The sequence below is a fragment of the Ziziphus jujuba genome, chromosome 10 (assembly GCF_031755915.1).
Source record: "Ziziphus jujuba cultivar Dongzao chromosome 10, ASM3175591v1".
Classification (NCBI taxonomy): Eukaryota; Viridiplantae; Streptophyta; class Magnoliopsida; order Rosales; family Rhamnaceae; genus Ziziphus; species Ziziphus jujuba.
This window is the reverse complement of record NC_083388.1, coordinates 19,634,940-19,656,174: the sequence shown is the minus strand read 5'-3', so window position 1 is coordinate 19,656,174 and position 21,235 is coordinate 19,634,940. Positions and strand designations below refer to the sequence as shown.

The window sequence follows — 21,235 nt, the reverse complement described above, 5'->3', positions numbered from 1 at the left end:
ATGGTATGCACCAAATGCGAAAGAATTCCGATACGTGAATGAGAGCGCGCCACATCTGTTTGACTCGGTTGTCCGCGCTCACTGAGTCACCAACTCACCGATTCGGAACACTTAAACTACGATCCCTCCGACTCTGAGATCTCCTCTGGCGGGCTCTATATCTCTCTCTGTTTGTGATTCTAGTTCTATGTGTTTTGGTGTATGAGAGAATAGTAATTATAAGAATAATATAATGGGTAGGTTGGAGAATTCGGGGCCAACGATTGAGATCAACGGTCTGAGGTTCACGTATCCGGGAATCGACGGCCATCCTCCGCCGGGCTCTAAGCCTCTTATCGAAGACTTTTCTCTTACTCTCAATGCTGGAGAACGCTGCCTTCTTGTCGGATCTAATGGCGCTGGTTAGTTCATTCATTTTTTTTCCTTCTTTCTCATATTGTTTGGTTGCCTAGAAAGTTGAATGCTGGGAGAAAACTTAGTTAGACGCCCATTGTTATTTATTTGTTCGATAATGAAATGGGGCGTAGGCAAATACCCATTTACAATTTTGATTTGTATAGCTTCGAGTTTTGGTAGTTCCCTGTTTGTTTGCCAGAAAGCGAAGGGAAAGAAAACAGAATTTTACGCCTTTCTGTTATTTAGCTCCGAATTTTTATATTATTCTATGTTTGATTGCGGAAAAATATGGATAGCTAAGAAATGAGAGAAGATAATTCATTTGATCTTTGTAGTTTTGTTATCTGTGGTTTTAGTTTTTCAAACGAGGTAGGAAAAGAAATAATGTCTGATAGGTTGCGTAGAGAAAATGTTGAATGAATTTTTCCTGAGCTTGAATTTTCTCTGTGAGGTTAAATGGATGATTCAAAGCAGAGTTCAGGGTGGATGTGGTTTAGCCCTTTTGTTATGTTCACTGAACTGAAATTTGTGGTGTATAATAACAGGGAAAACTACAATTTTGAAGATACTGGGGGGGAAGCACATGGTGGAACCTCATATGGTTCGTGTGCTTGGGAGATCAGCCTTTCATGACACCGCTTTGACTTCTTCTGGTGATCTTTGTTATCTTGGAGGAGAGGTTTGCCATTTCATCTTTTACCTTTGAATTTATTCGATATATTATACAGAGTTTAGCTTGTGGTAATCACTTTTATTTTGGTGGCAAAGCAGCTCTTAAACATCTTTACAAAACCTGAATCTTTGTGCCCTGCTTTGCTGTCCTAGTTACTTGATGAATTAACTATGATATTTGGATTTAAATTTGCTTTGTTTAATACAGAATTTCTCTTGTGCAGTGGAGGCGGGATGTTGCCTTTGCAGGGTTTGAAGTTCCAATCCAAATGGATATTTCTGCAGAAAAGATGATATTTGGAGTGGACGGAGTTGATCCTCAAAGAAGAGCTGAGCTAATCAAGGTAAGATGCAATGTCTTTTATTGAAATGGATTATTCTTCATACAAGTGAGCATCATCTAATTATTACTTCGCAACTACCGATTTGAAAACATGAGGGAATTAGTTCTGTGATGACATGTAACTAGTGTGGCATATGGAAATGTTTAATGAGGCTATGTCAAGACTGCCTAGGGGAAACTTGTTCTCTGTAGTATAACTATCGCATATATCAATTCATTTGAGAATTTGCGCTGAGTATTTGATGCTTAAAGAAGATAAGTGCATAATTGATACGCGAGCAGTTCATAAACTATGTACTCGTGAGTCTGCAAGAGCTAATTTTTATGGGATCCAGCTCATAATCCATGTGTGATTGGGCTGAGGTCATCTTCATCAATATGTAACTTTTCTTGCTGTCTTAGGTATTGGATATAAATCTATCATGGAGGCTGCACAAAGTATCTGATGGCCAGAGAAGGCGGGTGCAAATATGTATGGGTCTCCTCAAGCCATTCAAGGTATCTCCACCTTTTGCATGATACAGTCACTGCATTATGTTCCTTTTTCTCAAGTACTAACCTAATATGTATGGGTCTCCTCAAGCCATTCAAGGAATCTCCACCTTTTGCATGATACAGTCACTGCATTATGTTCCTTTTTCTCAAGTACTAACCTAAACTTGGATTTAATTCTTCAAACATGTTTTAACTTTTCTTGGTCACTGCATTATGTTCCTTTTTCTCAAGTACTAACCTAAACTTGGATTTAATTCTTCAAACATGTTTTAACTTTTCTTGTAATTTCATTTTCTTAATCTTCCTCTTTTTATAATGTAGGTTCTTCTTCTTGATGAGATAACAGTTGACCTTGATGTGCTAGCAAGGGCTGATCTTTTAAGGTTTCTAAGAAAGGAATGTGAGGAGCGAGGTGCCACAATTATTTATGCCACGCATATATTTGATGGTCTGGAGGAATGGCCATCACATGTTGTATGTCTTGATTCTTGGTTCGAAAAATGGTTTATTACTTAATTTTCAAATGAGTAGAGATTATATTTTGTGTTGTTTTCAGGTTTATGTGGCTAATGGGAAGTTGCAATTGGCAATGCCTATGGATAGAGTTAAGGAGATGAGCAAACTGTCACTAATGGTTAGTATGGTGTTCTTGTTTCGGAGCATCACATTTTTAAATCCAAAAGGGAAAAAGAATAAGTTAACAAAATTGAACCAATTGATTAATGAATGTGTCCTTCATGGATTTGTAATTGAGATTGAATTTACAGAGAACAGTTGAGAGTTGGCTAAGGAAAGAACGAGACGAGGAGAGGAAGAGAAGAAAAGAGAGAAAGGCAAATGGTCTTCCTGAATTTGAAGAACAAATTGAGGGAAGCCGCGTAACTGGGGACCCGGCTCGACGTGCACTTAACAATGGCTGGGCAGCAGGAAGGCTGAACTCCACTGTTGCTGGAGAAGAGAACTTTGTGTTGAGCTCCAACAGAGTATTGAGAGGATAGATAGATACAAATTCCATTCAAAGGAGAGGTTCCAGACTTGGTAGCTTTCTTCTAAAATAATAACTCTGAAGAATATTGTTATGGTCAGTTCTTATATATACAATGTGCTCCAACGAATTTCATACCTTTTTTTTTTTTTTTTTTTTCACTGAGAAGTTCGGTTGGTAATTCGATATGTATTCCTTACAGAAAGATATTCTCTTTCTGTTCTTTTCTAAACAATCAATAAAATGCTCTTTTTTTTTACTTATAGAAATCTTTAGTTTGCGCCTGTTTGATTTTAAAGCACTTAAAAATATAAAAAACAATATAAGCTTTGTTCCTGAAATAATTAATTTACTTTATTGATTACTTTTCATAGGTAAGATTTGGTGATTTGTCTATATTTGGTGCGCAAACACAATCCTGATCTGGAATCAGATTAATTAATACATTTTGAACTCTTCTAATCTGGGAGTTTTGGAACCGAATCCAGCAACAGAAAAAACCAACAGTATCTGGATAATTCTGTTGTTCTCTAATCACATTTTCATAATCATGTATTCAATAACCTTAAAAACATGAGCAGTATGTATACGACATTGCAACCATGGAAAAACTAAAGTTTAAGAATTCTTTCTCCTCACTTTATTTTCTTTTGTCGGAGCCAATTATTTTTAACTTCTATATTTATGTGGAAGATCAAAAGCAACCAGCTGTTGTATAAATTCAAAAATTTACCACAAAAAGAAACAATTTACAAAATTAAATCATACATGTATTGAAAGGATCTATAAATCGTAATTGATGATATCATGATTAAAGACATTATAAAGGGAATACAGGGAGGGATAAATCATGTACTATAAACTGTGAACCATGAATTATTATAGAATCTACATAACAAAATGCCAATTTCTATCATTTTGGTAACAAAAAACAACTGAACAGATACATTCTCAGGGCATTAACATAGCAATAAATCCATCAACACCAAATATCAGAGCAGCCATCCCAAATTAACAGAATGCAGTCCAAAAGGTTCAACGATATTCATTGATCTTTTATGCCTGCAACAAAACAGACAAATAGTTAAACTCGAACAACATGATAGGCTGGGACCCATATAAATATAAGAAAAATAAAAATAAAAACCCAGTGCAGCAACGTTTTACCTTGTTAGCAATATTGTTGGAGAGCCAATCCAGTCCCTCATAGAGCCCTTCCCCAGAGGTGGCACATGTGCTCTGGATATACCTGCAATGAATGGCATGATGAACAGTTTCAAAATACAAGCGATCAATTTGTAATGAAAGGAGGATTTTGAAGGTTCAAGGGACATTCGTATACCAGTGACGTTGTCGAAGGGAGTGGAGACCAAGCTTGTCAGTGATCTCAGCTGCATTCATGGCATTTGGAAGGTCCTGTTTGTTGGCAAATACAAGAAGCACTGCATCCCGCAACTCATCCTACAAATTGATAAACAACATAATTTTTCTCTTCATCTCATCCCAAAACACAATTCTTTTCCAAAGTTAAACCACTAAAAGTGGCATGCAATACAATAATAACCTCTCCCGAGATCTCTTGTTTAGTTGTTTTAAGCATGCAGAAGCAGAATAAATAAGTTTTTAATTTGAGTATTTATAATGGGAATTAAACTAAAGCAGATAAAAATAGTTTAAGATACTACAGTCCTTTTAGTACCTCATTCAACATGCGGTGCAGCTCATCCCTGGCCTCAACTACACGGTCACGATCATTGCTGTCAACCACAAAGATGAGCCCTTGGGTATTCTGGAAATAGTGTCTCCACAGAGGTCGAATCTGAAAGTCAAAAGTAACCCCAAAAAACAAAAAAAAAAAAAACAAAAGAGAAATGCCAGGTTAATTTACATATTGCTTTTCAAACATCACATAGAAGGATGAAAAAGATAAAAGACATCAAAAAGAAGGATGAAAAACCCAAGTAAAGATTGATAAGTGAAGAAGAAAACAAGAGCATATGCAAATATGCATGTGTAAGCGTATAGAATATCTGCCACGGCATGGATAGTATTTCCTCGTACAGTACAAGGAAACACCAAAAGACATAGTGGCATTAGCATATGTAGCTTATGATTATGTTATGTGCTGATGGAGAAAAAACTAATCAGCACAAGACCGTCAATAAGCACATACAACACCAATACAAGGCCATTCCTAAGCTTGCCGAAAACAAGTTCCAAAATAATGCAAGGATAGGTAAATAAAGAAAGAAAACCAAACATATAAAACATGTGGAACTGTAAATGATTTATGCAACAACATGACCAATTTCCACATTCAGAAGAAGGCAATGAACCAAGAGACATGGTGGAATAAGTACATTTAGCTTATGATTATGTTATGTGCTGATGAAGGAATGACCAATCAGCACAAGACCGTCAATAAACATATATATTAATGCGCATGATTCTATTTGTTTCCTTATCTTCATCTATTAAGTTGAATTCGTTTCCTAGTGTACATAATATCTGCCACAGCATGGATAGTATAACCTCATACTAAAAAAAGGAAAACCTGAAAGACATGGTGGCATTAGCAGATGTAGCTTATGATTATGTTATGTGCTGACGGACAATGACTGATCAGCACAAGACCGTCAATAAGCACAAACATTATCAATAACTGTAAGAAACCTGCACACATAGAAATGCAATAATGCATAAAGACAATACTAATGTCTTAGATAATTTAGAGACTTAATCCTTGTTTACATATTTTTTATCCATAGTAAATATGTTGACATGCACCCACACAATATCAACAGTAAAAGATATGTTGACCATGTCCTCCACGTGTATCTGTCTACAAATTTTTATCCATAGCAAAAATAATGACATGCACCCACACAATATCAACAGCAAAACATATTTGACCATGTCCTCCACATGTATCTCTTGAAACATATACCCTAAAATTTATAATATAACCCAAATAGAAAACAAAAATAAATTATAAACAATGATGTAGTAGTAGTAGTAGTAGTTGGTTGTTCTCAAAATTAAATAAACTAGAATATAAATTTTAGTAATAGTGTGACAGACCTTGTCCTGGCCACCAACATCCCAAACAGTAAAGCTAATGTTCTTATATTCAACAGTCTCCACATTGAATCCTGGGTAGAAAAAAGAAAATAAAATTAAGCAACAAAGTCTTGATAAAATCCATGTAAATGATAACAACAACATAACTGAAACATTACACTTAAACGAATTCAAAAAGTTAAAACAGCAAGCATGAAGATTTTATTGAGACGGCATACCAATTGTGGGAATGGTTGTTACAATCTCTCCAAGCTTGAGCTTGTACAAGATGGTGGTTTTACCGGCAGCATCGAGACCAACCATAAGAATTCGCATCTCTTTCTTGGCAAAAAGCCGACTAAAAAGCTTGGTGAAAGACAACCCCATCTTTTTGTCTTGGCTGAATCAAACACGAGTCACCAAAAAATTTAACATTTTTAAATTTGAGTTTTGTAATATTATTATCCAGAAATTCAAAGCCAGAATTAGAAAATTATTCAATCATGTTAAAATAAAATTTAAAATTTTTATGATGCTGATCACTAAACGTACTTTTACCGACCATACTGAACATTTTTACGCGCGGTATAAGATCTAAAAACCCAAAACTTATCTTATAAACGATATATATGAGCAATAAACATTGTATTCGTTCGATTACAAGTATAAGCCACAATAAGAATTAGATCTATTTATAAAAACAACGACAAAACGACCACTAATGCAGAAATACATGCATCCAAATTAATATAAGAAATGCATAAATTTTTTTAAAAAATAAAAATAAAAATTCCAGAAAAAGCAGATTCAGATCTAAAACCCAAATCCAGATCTAGCTCTCAGAATAAAAAGATCCAAAAAAAAAAATTATAAGTATAAATAAACAAGATCGGCAACAAAACTAAGACCGACACATTAATCAAAAACACAAAAGATTTAAACCAATTCGATTCAATCTAAATCGAATCAACAATCAACCATTGATCTATGCATGCAGATACATATATCAGAGAGAGAGAGAGAGAGAGAGAGAGAGAGAGAGAGAGAGAGAGAGAGAAATTACATGGTAAAGATGGAGGAGAGGATTGAAGGAGAAGCTTAGAGGGGGCAGATCTGAGAAGCTGCCCAAACAAACCACCACGAATGTGAGAAATAGCTCTCAAATGGTGAACCGAGAATTTATATGTGGCTCGGAATTAACGATCATTTTGACGGCGTTGGGATTCTTTATAAATGTTTAGGTGATCGTCGAGACGTTAAGTAACGTTTAGGGTTTGATTGATTTTGGGTGTAATGTGAAAGTGTGGGAAGGTGTAGGGAAAAGATGTGTTCTACCCCCTATGGATTTCTGTCGATCTAAAACCACAAAAATGATGATCATTGCGTCATCCTCAATTCCTTTTACAAATAAAAAAAAATATATATATATATATATAAAGTTGGATTTTTTTCAAAAATAACCACCTTATAAATCATTTCATGAAGAATAGCAATTTTTTTTTTTTTAAAAAGTAACCCACTTTTAAAATATCCGGACTAAAATACCCTCTATTACTAATTTTTCTTTTTATTTTTATTTTATTTTTTATCTCTTTTCGTCGACCAAAACACTTTTTCTGCTTTCCCTTTCCCTATTCTTTTTTGAAACACAGGAAGGTGCACACAGTCCATGATGGATCTGGAAATGTTTTCAAGTTAGCTGCACCAGTGGAATGCAAGGGTATTGTTGGCAGTGATGACAGGTGAATCTATTGTCTTTCTATCATAAAAACTTCTTACTCTTGAAGTTGGGTCTTCCTCTATCTCAATCCTTGCATACTTCGGATCACCTTAAACCTTATTCTTTCTGTGTATTTGGCTTTTCACCCCAGTTTAGTGCTTGCATATATCCTTTCATGTGATGCTTGAAGTTTGCATCATGGTGAAAAATTTCTAGACTCAGTTTCTCAGCGGTCTTTGTTGCTGTTTTTTTCTGCAATTAAATGTTTTAACTAATATTGAAGTCTCTGCAGGGGAAAATCTTAGGTGTAGTATTAAAGTGTTAACAACTTAAACATCTAACTCTATCTTTCTCTTTCTCTTTGATATCTTATGATTCAAGCATTATCTCCTTGACTTGATGAGAGTCACTCCTCGTGATGCAAACTACACTGGACCTGGGTCTCGATTTTGTATCTTGAGACCAGAATTAATTACAGCTTTTTGCCAGGTAAAATTCTGATATATATATATATATATATTCTCTATTTGGATTAGATCAGTATGTACATATATGATGTAAATTTTACAATTGGAGAAGGCCAAAGCTACAGAGAGATCCAAAACTAAGTCCACGTCTCAAGGAGATGCTCATATTGCCAGTAATTCTCCAAATGTTGATGGTGAAATATAGGTGAGTACAAGGCAAATTCAATTACAGCTATGATGATGTAAATTGTGTTATTTTTTAATTACTTTTTGCACCCGTATGTGATCTCTGTAGATACTCTATATGGATGGTTGGATTTAAGTTTTTCCTTGTGCTCAAAATGACCCACCGGTAACCTCAATTGCATGCTTAAAGCATTTGTTGCAACATGACTAGGGAATAGTTATGATGTGCGCTTCTCTTTATACCTCAAGTTCTATAGTCTTGCATTTCAACATAATACTCTGTCCTTGGTCTAATCACTAATTGGATAGAAATTTTTATTTTTTATGCATCACCTATAGCATGAGTACAACCAAAATAGTTGTAGGCTTGCAGTAACAATTATCTTCAGTTATTGGGGCAAAAGTTACAGTTTTCCATTGTTTGAAATTTGTTCTTTGTGAATTAGCATTATTCTTCCTAATATTCACCATTGTGGACATTTAATCTTTGTATTGTTCTCTTCGTCCTGCTGTAAGGATGCCTATTGAACTGATTCCTTTTGCATGTGTATACTCCTTGTTCATTTTGTATGTTCAGAAACATGAAAAGGCAAATAATTTCTCGTTGCTGATTCCTTAGTTTTGTTATTTTTAATTTTATTTATTGTTATTATTTTTTTATTTACTAGTAGATTTCTGTCAATTGTTTGTTATTCTTATTTTTCTTTCTTGCAAGGCTATTGATTCACTTGTATCTAGGCTACATTATTGTGATACTGATAGGTCATATTTAGGCAACCAGAACAGAGATTTTAACTGGAGTGTTAGTTGTTTTTCTTGGTGTTCATGTTGAGATCTGGCTTATGACTGGTTAGACATAACTAATTGTATGGATTATATTTGTTTAAAAGGGTTTATGCTTCTTGTGGTTTTTTTCTGTTGGTGGAAAATTTCCAAATTTCTCATATGCTCTTGTTCATATGCACATCTTACACATATAATATGCTAAATTTGATTGCTGCATGGTTACTAATATTGTGAAGTTGTGTTTTTGTTTGAATATAATGGGAGGTTTGAATGTGAAACCATAATATATCTATAGGTTATCTTTACGAAGCAATGTATAATGTACACTACTAATGTATAATGTATTATGCGCTGGTTTGAAAATCCCGTTAGGTGTATGTTATTTTGGTTCTGGAAAATTTTCCACCCCGAGGAAAATATTTTCTCTTTTTTCCCTCCTGGTGGGAATTTTTTTACTTCTAGAGGAAAAAATTTCCTCCAGGCGGAAAATGTTTTCCTCCTGGAGGAAATTTTTTCCGCCAGGCGAATTTCCTCCAGGAGGAAAACATTTTCCTCCTGGATGAAATTTTTTCCTCCAGGCGGAAAACCTTTTCCTCCTGGAGGAAATGTTTTCCTCCAGGCGGAAAACCTTTTCCTCCAGGTGGAAAATTTTTTCCTCCAGGCGGAAAACCTTTTCCTCCAGGTGGAAAATTTTTTCCTCCAGGCGGAAAAATTATCCTTCAGGCTTTTCTCGTGTCGGAAAAAACGTTTCCTCCATCTGTTATGTTTTGTTGTATTTGATTTGCAAATAAATGGATTCAGATTACCAACGAAGGTTTTGGGACTCGGAGATATCGAGGGCAAAGGTTAATTGTAGATCGAACTTCTGGAAAGCCGTGTCGGATATTAAGTTCAAACTGACTCCAGCCCAAATATAGAAGTTTGAGGATAGCTGTTTTGGCCACTTTTTGAAGGCCAACGAGATACAATTTAGTGGCCACATCGTCAACAGCATGCTGTATAGGCAATGTGTTTGCGACGACAAGGACTCTATGGTATTCAATTTTGGAGGGCGTGGTGCTAGATTTACACAGAGGGACTTCACCATAATTACAGGTCTACGGTTTGGTTACGAACCCAATAGGCAGGTTAACATCTCTACTCGTATTAGTGACACGTATTTTGGCGGAAAGCGAAAGGTCACTAATTCGGAGATAACCGAAGCTTTCCTGACTGCACAGTGTCAAGACAATGATGAAGCCGACGATGATAGATTGAAGTTGGCTTTATTATATTTCCTAGAGACGGTTCTTCTAGGCAAAGAAAGCATGGCCACCGCACCTCATAATCACTTGGAGATGGTGGACGATTTAGAGTACTTCAATAACTATCCATGGGGTACTTTATCGTATACTACCACCATTAGATCGTTGAAGAGTGCTTTTGAGCATAGAGAGTCCATCGCTTTAAACAAGTCAAAGAGTTATAGTCTTTGTGGGTTTCCTTTGGCTTTCATGGTAAGTTTGTTACACTATTATTTAAAGTTTGTTACACTTGTATGTATGGTGTATATTTCGTTACTTATTGATTACTAATTAATTGTTTGACAGATTTGGGGTTTTGAGACAATTCCTTCGTTGGGTCAAGCATTCGGAAAGAAGTTGCCGGACATGGCATTCCCTCGAATTCTTAATTGGCATTTTTCACAAGTGCCAAGATTTGAGAAGGCCACTGAACTCTTCGATCATCGTGATGTAAGTCTATGAGTTCTTCCACTTATATGTACAAATATATATATATATATATATAAATATACATTCCAACATAATAATATTATTTATACACTTTTGCAGTATTTGTATGAATATTAGTATTACTTGCTAATCACTTGATTATAATCCCTTTTGTCTTTTGCAGTATCACGTTCATGGCTTAATGAATGTGACTGAAGTTGAGCATGCATATATCGGCAACTTGGCATTGGATGTACATCATGACAGTACTCCATACAATGTTGCACCTGCTGTTCGAGACAAGCCACCACAGGCAAGTCATGATGAAAAAGATGAAGGTATTCCACTTACAAGAAGTGGAATAAGTAAGAAACGGAAAGAGGCGTCTGTGGAAATTATGGGAAAAGGAGGGAGGCGGCGAATGGGACATAAGCCGACAGACCAGCCTTCTTCATCGACTGCAGGAGTTGCTGCTCATGTTCATGTTGAACCAATGACTCCATCCCAACCTCCAACGACTCCATCCCAACCTCCAACGACTCCATCCCATGATGAGGTTTGAATAAATTGTATGAATGTTTATCTTTTTTTCATTATTGCAAGTATTAATAATTATTATTTCTTTTAGGTACCTTTGAGAGAGAGATTAACAATCCTTGAAGGCGAAGTGGCTAGTGTACGGCAAGACGTTAAGGATTTACGAATTGCCATGCTTAGAGAGTTTGCAAGTTTGGACACCAAGCTTGATACGTTAATGAAGCACCAAGGAGTGGGAGTTAGTGCTGACGGGTTGGGAGATGGGATGGACGGTCAAGGGGATGAAAATAAAGGAGAGTATGGTCCCGATGCGACCCCCGTTGATAGACAGTCACAGCCATATGTTGACGACCTTGCAGGACCAAGTGTTACGATTATTGAGAAAGTGTCTCCATCAAAGTTTCCTGCCGGGAGACGTGCAAGAAAGGTAGCAGCTGCTAAGCAAAACATAGATATTGGGAGGAGGGATAGGAAGGCGGCAGCAGCTATTACAACTCCTTATAGTGTCGGAGGCTTGCGGAAAAAACTACAGCGCACTTTACCTGGTGCATCTTCTACTTTGAAGTTCGACCCATACAAACCAGTACCTACGCGACTTGTAAAAAATTTTGACAAATTTATGAAGTCTGGTTGGGCATCAAAGGTTGATATGGACATTTTGACTGCGGGTAAAGACTTTTTCCAGTTGCTTATAAACAGTGAGAAGTGGCTGAATCACGATGTAAGTATCAAGATTTTTATTTTATAATTTGATAAATTCCATAGATAGTTGTTCAACTGCATGGATGTAATTTAAAATTAACTCGTCTTTCAATGCAGCATATGGAAGTCCTGCCTTACCTATTTCGTGTACGTGCCAATCAATTTCCTGATATTTTTGATCCTAGTTTTGAGGTGCTAGATAGAGGATTTTGGGTAAGTAACGGCCAGGTGTCCTATATGTGGCTATTGTGATTTTAGATAACTAATAAATTATTTTGTTGTAGGTATACATTGAGCAATGTCATGGAAAGTTCATCGACAATCCATCTAAGTTCCAATTCTCATACGCAATGCAAGAATATGTGCTGGGGATTCGAATGAAGGAGTCCAAGCCATGGAAATACGTAAATCATGTAATATATACATGTCCAAATTGTGTAATGTTAACTATTCATTTATTCATGTGCCTTCCTTTATTTATTATGCTAACTGAAATTCTGTAATGTATTGACAGTTGTTGATTCCACTAAACAAGCACAACATACATTGGGTGGTAGGGCACGTGGACTTAAAAGAGCGTCGCATGACTGTATATGATTCAGATAAGGCTGGTAACCGATACAAGGGACAAATTTATTTCCAGAAATTATGCATAATGTTACCATATTTACTGCGGTCTGCATCCTTTTATGAGCAGCGGCCGGATCTTGTAGACTCCGTTGACGAGTTTACATGTGAATTGGCACAAAATACCCCTCAGCAAAGTAACGGGTAAAACCTCTTAATACTTACATGTTTGTTGAATAAATATTAACTATTGAATATGGTTCTAATAATACTAATATATGTTATAATAATTGTTTGTTTTTGTAGTGGTGACTGTGGGATATTTACACTCAAGACCATCGAATTCTTACATGCTAGATTACCATTGACATTCACACAAGATAACATGGAGTTCTTTAGGAAGAAGTATGCATATGAGGTTTACAACAAAGAACTTAGCATATGAGCTGCGTGGTGATGCTTTTTTCTTTCCTTTTTTCATGTTTATAGATGCATATTATTTATTATATTTGACTTTTAATTGTAAATATAATGGTGGCTTATAGTGTTCATTTAACAAAGATAACAATGTGGTATTGATGTAATGATAAGTAATTGACCTTATAGGAAATGTGCCATGTTTATTTATTAGAATTCCGTTATGCACAAACGCCTTAAGAGCTCAATTTCAAATTTTAAAAAATTTTCCGCTTGTCGGAAATATTTCCTATAGGCCGAAAAATTTTCCTACTGGAGGAAAAATGGAGGAAAAACATTCCTCCAGTCGGAAATCCCATATGAAGAAAAATTGAAGCCTCTTGATAAATTTCCGCCAGGTGGAAAAATTTTCCTCCAAGCGGAAATAGTTTTCCTCCTGTTGGAAAACATTTCCTCCAAGCGGAAATCGTTGAATAATTTTTACTCCTATTGGAAACTAATTTCCTTCACTTGGAAAATCAATTTCTAATAGATTATATAAGTTAATAGTAGGGTAAAAAAAATTGGGAGTGGAGACAAATATTATATAAGATGAAGATGGAATTAACAAAAAATGTAGTGACATTTAAAATCAATAACCATTTTAAATAAAAATAAAATTGATATATGTTTGTTTTTATTTTCAAAATCATTTGGACATTTCATAAAATGATATGTAAACTAAAGATTGAAAATCAATTCCAGAAAGCATCTTTTCATTTAGGATTAAATTCAAAAAAAAAAAAAAGATATGAAATAATTATCAAAACATATTAAACCATAACACTAAATTAAAACTTTCTAATTCGAAGCATAAGACAATGGATTCGTACATCTCTGCCTATAATGTCCAACACCACCGCATCGGCTACATCTACGTCCAATAACATCTTCACCTTCGGATGGTATGCGTTGCATCCTCGGTCTACCTGCTCGCCTACGTGTCCATCTTGGTGGAAGAACAATGCGACTTGCCACGTCATTCGGGACATGCCACTGTTTTTCATCTAACAAAAGATAAATGGACTCAGCATAAGCTGCACGATATGCATCCGCGGTGTAGTAATGAGAACACATGCCATAAGGAGCAATTTTTCGGTCTCTGCAAGCGGCAATACAATGATCACAAGGATATTGATCAAGATCGAAGACTTTGCATGAGCATGTTTTTGATTGGAGATTAACTGTACCCCTCAAACTCCCACCTTCCACAAGAAATTCATGCATATTAATGGCTTTCACACGTAGTCCGATGGACTCCAAATTTCGTAGTGTGAGTTGCTCTTCCATATGGTCAGTCACAGGCTTTGTCAATTTTGCACCTGCAGTACGTCGCTCATAAAACCACCTTTGCAGTAAATCCCATATGTGCTCTATTAATGCTACTATTGGCATCTCTCTAGCATCTAGCAGAATGCCATTCAAGCTTTCTGCAATATTGGTGGCCATGATAGTGTACCTTCTACATGGACAAAGAGAACGTGCCCACCTTGTAGGGTCACATGATCGAATGTACTGGGCAGCCCTACTGTTTTTTGCCTCAATTTGCCCCATATAAAACTCAAAATCTTCAACCAAATATGCACTAGCTGCGAGCATGAAACATTGTATTATTGATTCATCTTTCGCATGTCCATTTGCTTTAATATTTCTGCTTATATGGTACGTGCACAACGCATGGTATGCATTGGGAAAAACTTTGCGTAATGCCCTTTCAATAGCGGGGTGTCTATCACTCACAAACACCAAATCTGGAAAATCTCCGATGGCATCCTTCAGGTTTTGGAAAAACCATGTATATGCTTGCTCGTTCTCTCCATCTCCAATGCCGAAAGCCAAAGGATATATTTGCTTATTGCCATCCATGCCCGATGCAATATACATGTACCCTTTGTATTTCCCTTTCAATGTAGTTGCATCAACAGCCAATACGGGTCTTATGTGGGATTTAAATCCCCTAATGCTTGCTCCAATCGCCATAAAGAAATATACAAAATTGTTATTATCGTCTGTTTTGATACGTGTAACAGTCCCAGGGTTCTTCGACACTAACTCAAAACAGTAGGCAGGTAACTTAGCAAAATTCTCCTCTGGAGATCCCCTAACACTGTTAAGTGCATACTCTTTACCTCTCCATGCTTTGTTGTAACTTATATTCACCCCATATTTCTGCAAAAAATCATGTTGAATTTCTTTGGGTTTGTAAACACGTGCAATACCTTCATATTTAGATTTGATACATTGCCCGATAACCCGGCTACTGGCTTGCTTGTGTTCTTGATGCACGATATCTAACGAGCAACTGTGTACATTATCAAAAATTCTCACAACAAATATTTCTCCATTTTTAAATGTGGTTGCACGTAGTCGCCATTTACAAGTATTTTCCAAGCATACAACCTCATACCGTTGTGTAGTTGATCGTGTCACCTTGAACTCCTTATTTTCTCGCATGCAATAGATACTCAGTTTATTCTGTAGGTCACGTTTGTTGCGAAATAATTGTCCAACTACTATGCTCTCACAGCCAGTGAACTTTGACGAAAATATGGCCATAGAACCACTTCTGTTGCTCGATGATATGTGGTCACTTGTAGCACGATGAACCCTAACATCATCAACTCCTTCATTGTTCATTTCAGGATGCATATCATTATCATTATCCGGTAACTCATGATCAAAATCTACATCATTATGACCAACATCATCCCCTGCTGCATTGTAATTCTCATCATGATCAATATGATGCAACTGCTCATACTCCTCGTCGTTAGGAAACCGTTCAACATAGTCACCTCCAACATCAACTCCTTCGTGAATGTTAAATGATGTCCAGGCCCCCCCACGAACATCAACTTGATCTCTAAACTGAGTTTCTTGAACCATAATTTCCTGAGATGTAGCCTGAATTGGTTCAGTACCGGAAGCTTGTGGTAGACGACCGCCAATTGGAGGACAAGAAAAAGAATGAAGATTACTCCCACTATCCGAAGCAAATGCTGTTTGATGAACATTTCTACATACATGTTCAACTTTTGAAATCACCTCAACATACAATGGAGGCCGCATCATTGTCATCCCTCCATTCCTCACTTCTTGAAGAAAGCATTTCACATCCCTATCACATCGTATTTCTGTAGGATCCAACTTTTCTGCACATCGTCCATATATCCATTTTAGCTTTAGCAAATATTCATTTCGATCTATCTCAATACAATTGAAAATCTCATCCTCTAACTCTGATTTTGTGCATCTCTTGCCGACGGAAACCATTACATTTTTACCATTTCGATATTCCCAATCACCACTATCATTTTGTACCAATGTTCCATTGTATAAAACCGCAATTACAATGTCATCATCTTCCATTTGACTACAAAATTAAATGAATAACGTTAAACTAAATCAATAAATATATAAAATTTTGAATAATATTAAACAAACATATTAACTGTATTAAAAAAGTTGATTCTGTTTTTTTTTCGGGCCAAATATAGCTTTTTCCTACTGGCGGAAAACTGGCGGAAAATTGGCGGAAAACTGGTGGAAAACTGGCGGAAAACTGGCAGAAAATTGGCGGAAAATTGGCGGAAATTTGCGAAAACTGACAAACTGGAGGAAATTGGCGGAAATTCATCTTTTTCGCCAAATTTCCTCCGTTTTTACTGTTTTTCGCGATTTTTCAGTTTTACACAAAATTTCTCCCATTTTCAAACCATATGCCACCTAAAGTATCTTTAAAATCACATAGAACATCTCATAAATCAATTTCTTGCATACCCATATCAAATAAAAAGCTTAAAAAACCCTAAACTAATAAAACTTACAAGACAAAATAGAAAGAGAAAAAACAAAAAAAAACACATATTTCCTTACTTTCATCTAATAAGAAAAAAGATAAAATTTTTACCTGATTTTAGTTTGAGATATGAGAAAATACAAAAAAATGAGAGTGAGAGGCGATGAGATGCAAAGAGTTTAGAGAATCCCCACGAACAGTTTTGTATAAACCCCACCCCCACGAACGAACGGCTGTGTAGAAGAAAGGAAAGCTTTTGTGTAATTTTCAATTTTATCAAGGGTATTTTTGTCCCAAGGTGGCTAGTTTTTTAAAAAAAAAAAAATTTTGCTATTTTTCTAAAATGGAGTTGTAAGGTGGCTATTCATGGGAAAAACCCTATAAAGTTTTCATATTTTAACAACAATTATTCAATTTAAAATGTGAGATTTGAAATTTGCATTCTTGTCAACTACAATAATTAATGGGTCTCTTAACAAAAATAAATAAATAGTTTGAAATAATGGGATGTTTCTTTTTATATTTTTGCAACACGTGATATTATATAAAAAATAATTGACTATGATAATCGATCTGAACATTTTACATTGTATAAGAAAAAAATCTTCTATTTATTATTTTCTATAATGCTGTTTTCTGCAATATACTTAGTTGATTTATATTATTTATATTTATTTTTTTAATTCACAGTTTTTTTTTATGTCAAATGACAAATATACCATGTGAAACCATAAAATCCATGTGCGAGTAACTAATTATAGCAAAAAAATAAAAATAAAAAAATTCACATATATATAACTCATTTCTATACATTCACAATATCTACATTATATTGGAAGTTGAAAATATATGATACATGATCATTAATTCTCTGAACGCACTCATAAATGTTTTTTTATAGAGAAACACAAAAACAAGACTCATAAATGGTGAATAAAATAAGGGATTTTTTTAAAAAATAATCACTGTACAAATGAAAACTTAAAAAATAGTAAAAAAAAAAATTTTTTTTAAAACTAACCCATTTTTAACCAATTTGGACCAAAATACCTTTAATAAAGACTTTTTTCTTTCTTTTCTCTGTCAAAACGCATGTGTTTTTTTTATATATATATTTTTGTTGTTTTTGGTTTTCTTTCTATTTTCCCTTTCGATCACCTTCTGTGTGCTCTCAACACCACTAATATCGCCTTCTCTATTTCCATAGGTTTCCTCCATTTTCAAACATTGCCTCTGCAAAAGTTCATCAAAGATTAGCCTCTCCTTCTCTATTTCCATATATTTCCTCCATTTTCGAATCCTAGCACTCTATCCCTTTCTAACACCGCCTCTGCAAGAGTTCATCAAAGGTTAGCCTTTCCTTCTCTGTTTCCACATATTTCCTCCATTTTCGAATCCTAGCACTCTATCCCTTTCAAACACCATCTCTGAGCTCTCAACACCACTGATATCGCCTCGCTTCATTCCTCCGAACTCGAAGAGTTTGTCAAAAGTTAGCCTCTCCTTCTCTATTTCCACAAATTTCTTCGACGGATTTTGAGCAGATCTCCCTGGTTCCTTCTCTTCTCTTCCTCCTTTTCTCTCCATTTCCACCCCCTCTCTCTCTCTCTCTCTCTCTCTCTCTCTCTCTCTCTCTCTCTCGCGTTCTCTCTCTGTCTCTCTAATCCATTTCTTTGGCTTTGTTACATTTTGATTTTCACAGAGAAAATTGAAACTGAAGGACAAAAAGCACAGGGAAAGAGAGAGAAAAAGAAGGGGTGGATCTTGTTCGCAGGCCACTGGGTTCTCTTTATTTGGACGCTTTTTGATCCGTCAGTTTCACCTATGATCTCATTTTCTCACTTTTCAGGTACTTTCTTCTCTTTCATTTCCTTAACCCACCTTGTAATTTTTTTTTTTTAAATTTTTTGCCTAGATATTTCTTGTTGACTATTCCCATGCTTGTTGAATTTTGGGTTTTCATGAAGGGTACTTTTTTCTTTTTTTCTTTTTTTTGTGTTTGAGAATCTTTTTTATTTTTATGTATACTGTTGCTCTACTGTGGAAACTTTGGTGTATTTGTATGTGTATTAATTATTATAGACTTGTATTCCCTTCCAAAATACAATAATCAATCTGATGTTGTTGGTGATGAACATGAACATACTGTTGATGTTGCAATGTTAGTGAGCTCTTCTCTCTGTCCCTTTCTTCACCCCAAGAAGTTATTTTGGAGAATGAGGTGGCTCTTGGCATTAGGAACCAAATTTAGTAGCCATATCAGCAAATTCCAGCAGCTCTTTCACGGTTTAACACATGAATAGATCAACCATGCAATTTTTTATGGTGCCTAAATGTTTTATGGTGTCCGTTGTTTGAATGTAATTGAAAACAAGGTCCTATGAATGCTTTAGTCAAGTGATTTACTCTGTTTTTATATTTGTGTCCATTTATATGCTTTAAACAAATTGCGTCTCTCCCTTGTATTCCAGTATTAAATTCCATGTGAATGCTTCCCTCCTTTTAAACATTATTCCCGGCATATAATAAAGGTTCCAAACTAAGCACTAGTGTGTTCCCATTTAAGTTAATCACATTCCAACTCTTGATCTTTGAATAAGATATAAAATTTATTTGCAATGTATCAAACTTCATATTGAATATATATTTACTTTGGAAATCCCTTATATATCTTGTTATCTCCCACATCCTGCCCTCACTCTTCCTCTTAACATTTTGTCTCTGTAACATGCTATAGAGTTCATTTTGATTCTCCTTCAATAATAGTGGTTTCTATTTCCTTTGTATTTATCTTTATTATTATCATTTTGTTTGCTTTTTAATTTGTTTTCTTTCTTTTGTCCTTCCTTTGGCAGAAAAATGAATAACATCTCATAAGCCATAAAATACTGCATATGAGCCATATATCAAGCCGTAAAATTAGTGAAGAGCCTTTAAGTTTTTGCCTTAATTAATCGTGGGAAACAATGTGCTCAGTATGTTTGTTGTAATAGTCTATATTCAAGTGATCACTGAAATCTCTGGAAGTTAATTATGTATCCCAATTCCCAACCACTAATTCACTGAACAATTAATTCGATTGGGGCCTATATATGTTCCAACATATCTATATAACTTCATAGTCAAATTAAGATAGATCACTATATATATTAAAGACATGAATAATATTCCATTATCTTTCCTGAGAAAAATGGGTACATACGAAATTCAATATTCTGCTATTGGCATTAGGAACCAAATTTAGTTATTATTTTATATATTTTATATGGATTTTAGGAATAATTCTACTTAGTGCAGATTAAAGAGGAATGTAGTTTCCTTATTAAAGAGGAATTTAGTTTCCTTTTTAAAGTTAAATGATGACTTCTGCTAGAAAAAAAGAAAAAAAGAAAAAAAGGAAAACGAGCTGCATTTTCATTCATAATGTTGGTTTCATTTATAACCCTCTTTTATTGAGAATTTTTCAGGATTGTATAGTAGTTTGGGACAAATATTAGAGGAAACTGGGTATGATCTCACTGTTATCTGTGCTACAAATTAAAATTTGACTGTTTAATATTTTTTTTTCTTTTTTTTTTCTTGAAAATTTCCAAGAGAGGTTTTTCATGGTGTTTTTTTTTTTTTCTTTGGTGATGTCTTTAAGAATTTGAGCACTTTCATATGGCATTATACAATATGATCTATATAATTAAACAATACGATCCTTATATAAATAATTAAGTTTTGTTACTAATATTGATTTTCTATTTTTTTCAGCATTGGAGGAGCAAGTGATGGACCGAGTAGAAAATTGAAGCACAAAATTTGTGATTGTAGAGTTACAAGTGCATACTGAGAAAATTACACACACACTCACAGAGATACAGAGAGATATATATATATATATATATACATAGATAGAGAAGCATTGGTGGCGGTTTGTCCCCCATTAATGTAAGTTGCTTCTCTGAACAAAATAGAAAATATTATGCAAACTAATTTTGCTTTAATGTAATGAACTTATCATTGAACCTTTATTTGTGCTGCATTGTATGGTTTTTCAGCATCGTTGTTAATTTTCATAATGAATAATGTTAGAGATGATAAGTCATCTCTTTATAAATTGCTCAATTTTGAACTTTGTCATTATGAGTCATGCTTATGATATTTTATTATTCGGTGTGATGCCAATGTTTGTGTTGTATGGTTAGAATGCAAAATTAAAACTATTATGAAGATATGTTTTTGTTGAATTTAATGGGAGGTTTGAATGTGAAACCATAATGTTTAATATGTGTTAGAATCATAAGTTATCGTTAGGAAGCAATGTCACATGCATATGGTTGTTTTGTCGTCTAATAAATAATGTACGA

The 21,235-nt window shown here is 35.0% G+C and overlaps 3 protein-coding genes and 1 long non-coding RNA gene across 4 annotated transcripts; 3 read left to right on the top strand and 1 right to left on the bottom strand.

The window, feature by feature from the left end:
- Positions 1-32: 32 nt before the first annotated feature.
- LOC107407504 (ABC transporter I family member 20) lies at positions 33-3,152 on the top strand. The gene is made up of 7 exons (XM_016014793.4): positions 33-401; positions 942-1,075; positions 1,293-1,412; positions 1,814-1,909; positions 2,228-2,380; positions 2,463-2,540; positions 2,674-3,152. The coding sequence occupies exons 1-7, from the start codon at positions 233-235 to the stop codon at positions 2,902-2,904; spliced, it is 981 nt and encodes a 326-aa protein (XP_015870279.2). The 5' UTR covers positions 33-232; the 3' UTR covers positions 2,905-3,152.
- Positions 3,153-3,744: 592 nt separating this feature from the next.
- LOC107407505 (ADP-ribosylation factor) lies at positions 3,745-7,173 on the bottom strand. Its single transcript, XM_016014795.4, has 7 exons — positions 7,015-7,173; positions 6,191-6,351; positions 5,973-6,043; positions 4,591-4,710; positions 4,234-4,352; positions 4,059-4,140; positions 3,745-3,953 (listed from the first exon to the last, which is right to left on the bottom strand). Exons 2-7 carry the CDS (start codon positions 6,336-6,338, stop codon positions 3,948-3,950), a joined length of 546 nt encoding a protein of 181 aa, XP_015870281.1. The 5' UTR covers positions 6,339-6,351; positions 7,015-7,173; the 3' UTR covers positions 3,745-3,947.
- A 5,121-nt stretch (positions 7,174-12,294) lies between these two features.
- On the top strand, positions 12,295-13,162 carry LOC112490499 (uncharacterized). The gene is made up of 3 exons (XM_048468703.2): positions 12,295-12,474; positions 12,576-12,832; positions 12,935-13,162. The coding sequence occupies exons 1-3, from the start codon at positions 12,412-12,414 to the stop codon at positions 13,071-13,073; spliced, it is 459 nt and encodes a 152-aa protein (XP_048324660.2). The 5' UTR covers positions 12,295-12,411; the 3' UTR covers positions 13,074-13,162.
- Positions 13,163-18,007: 4,845 nt separating this feature from the next.
- On the top strand, positions 18,008-20,899 carry LOC125420782 (uncharacterized). Its single transcript, XR_007239019.2, has 3 exons — positions 18,008-18,436; positions 18,586-18,732; positions 20,640-20,899. It is a non-coding gene; the product is annotated as an uncharacterized LOC125420782 (long non-coding RNA).
- Positions 20,900-21,235: the final 336 nt, after the last annotated feature.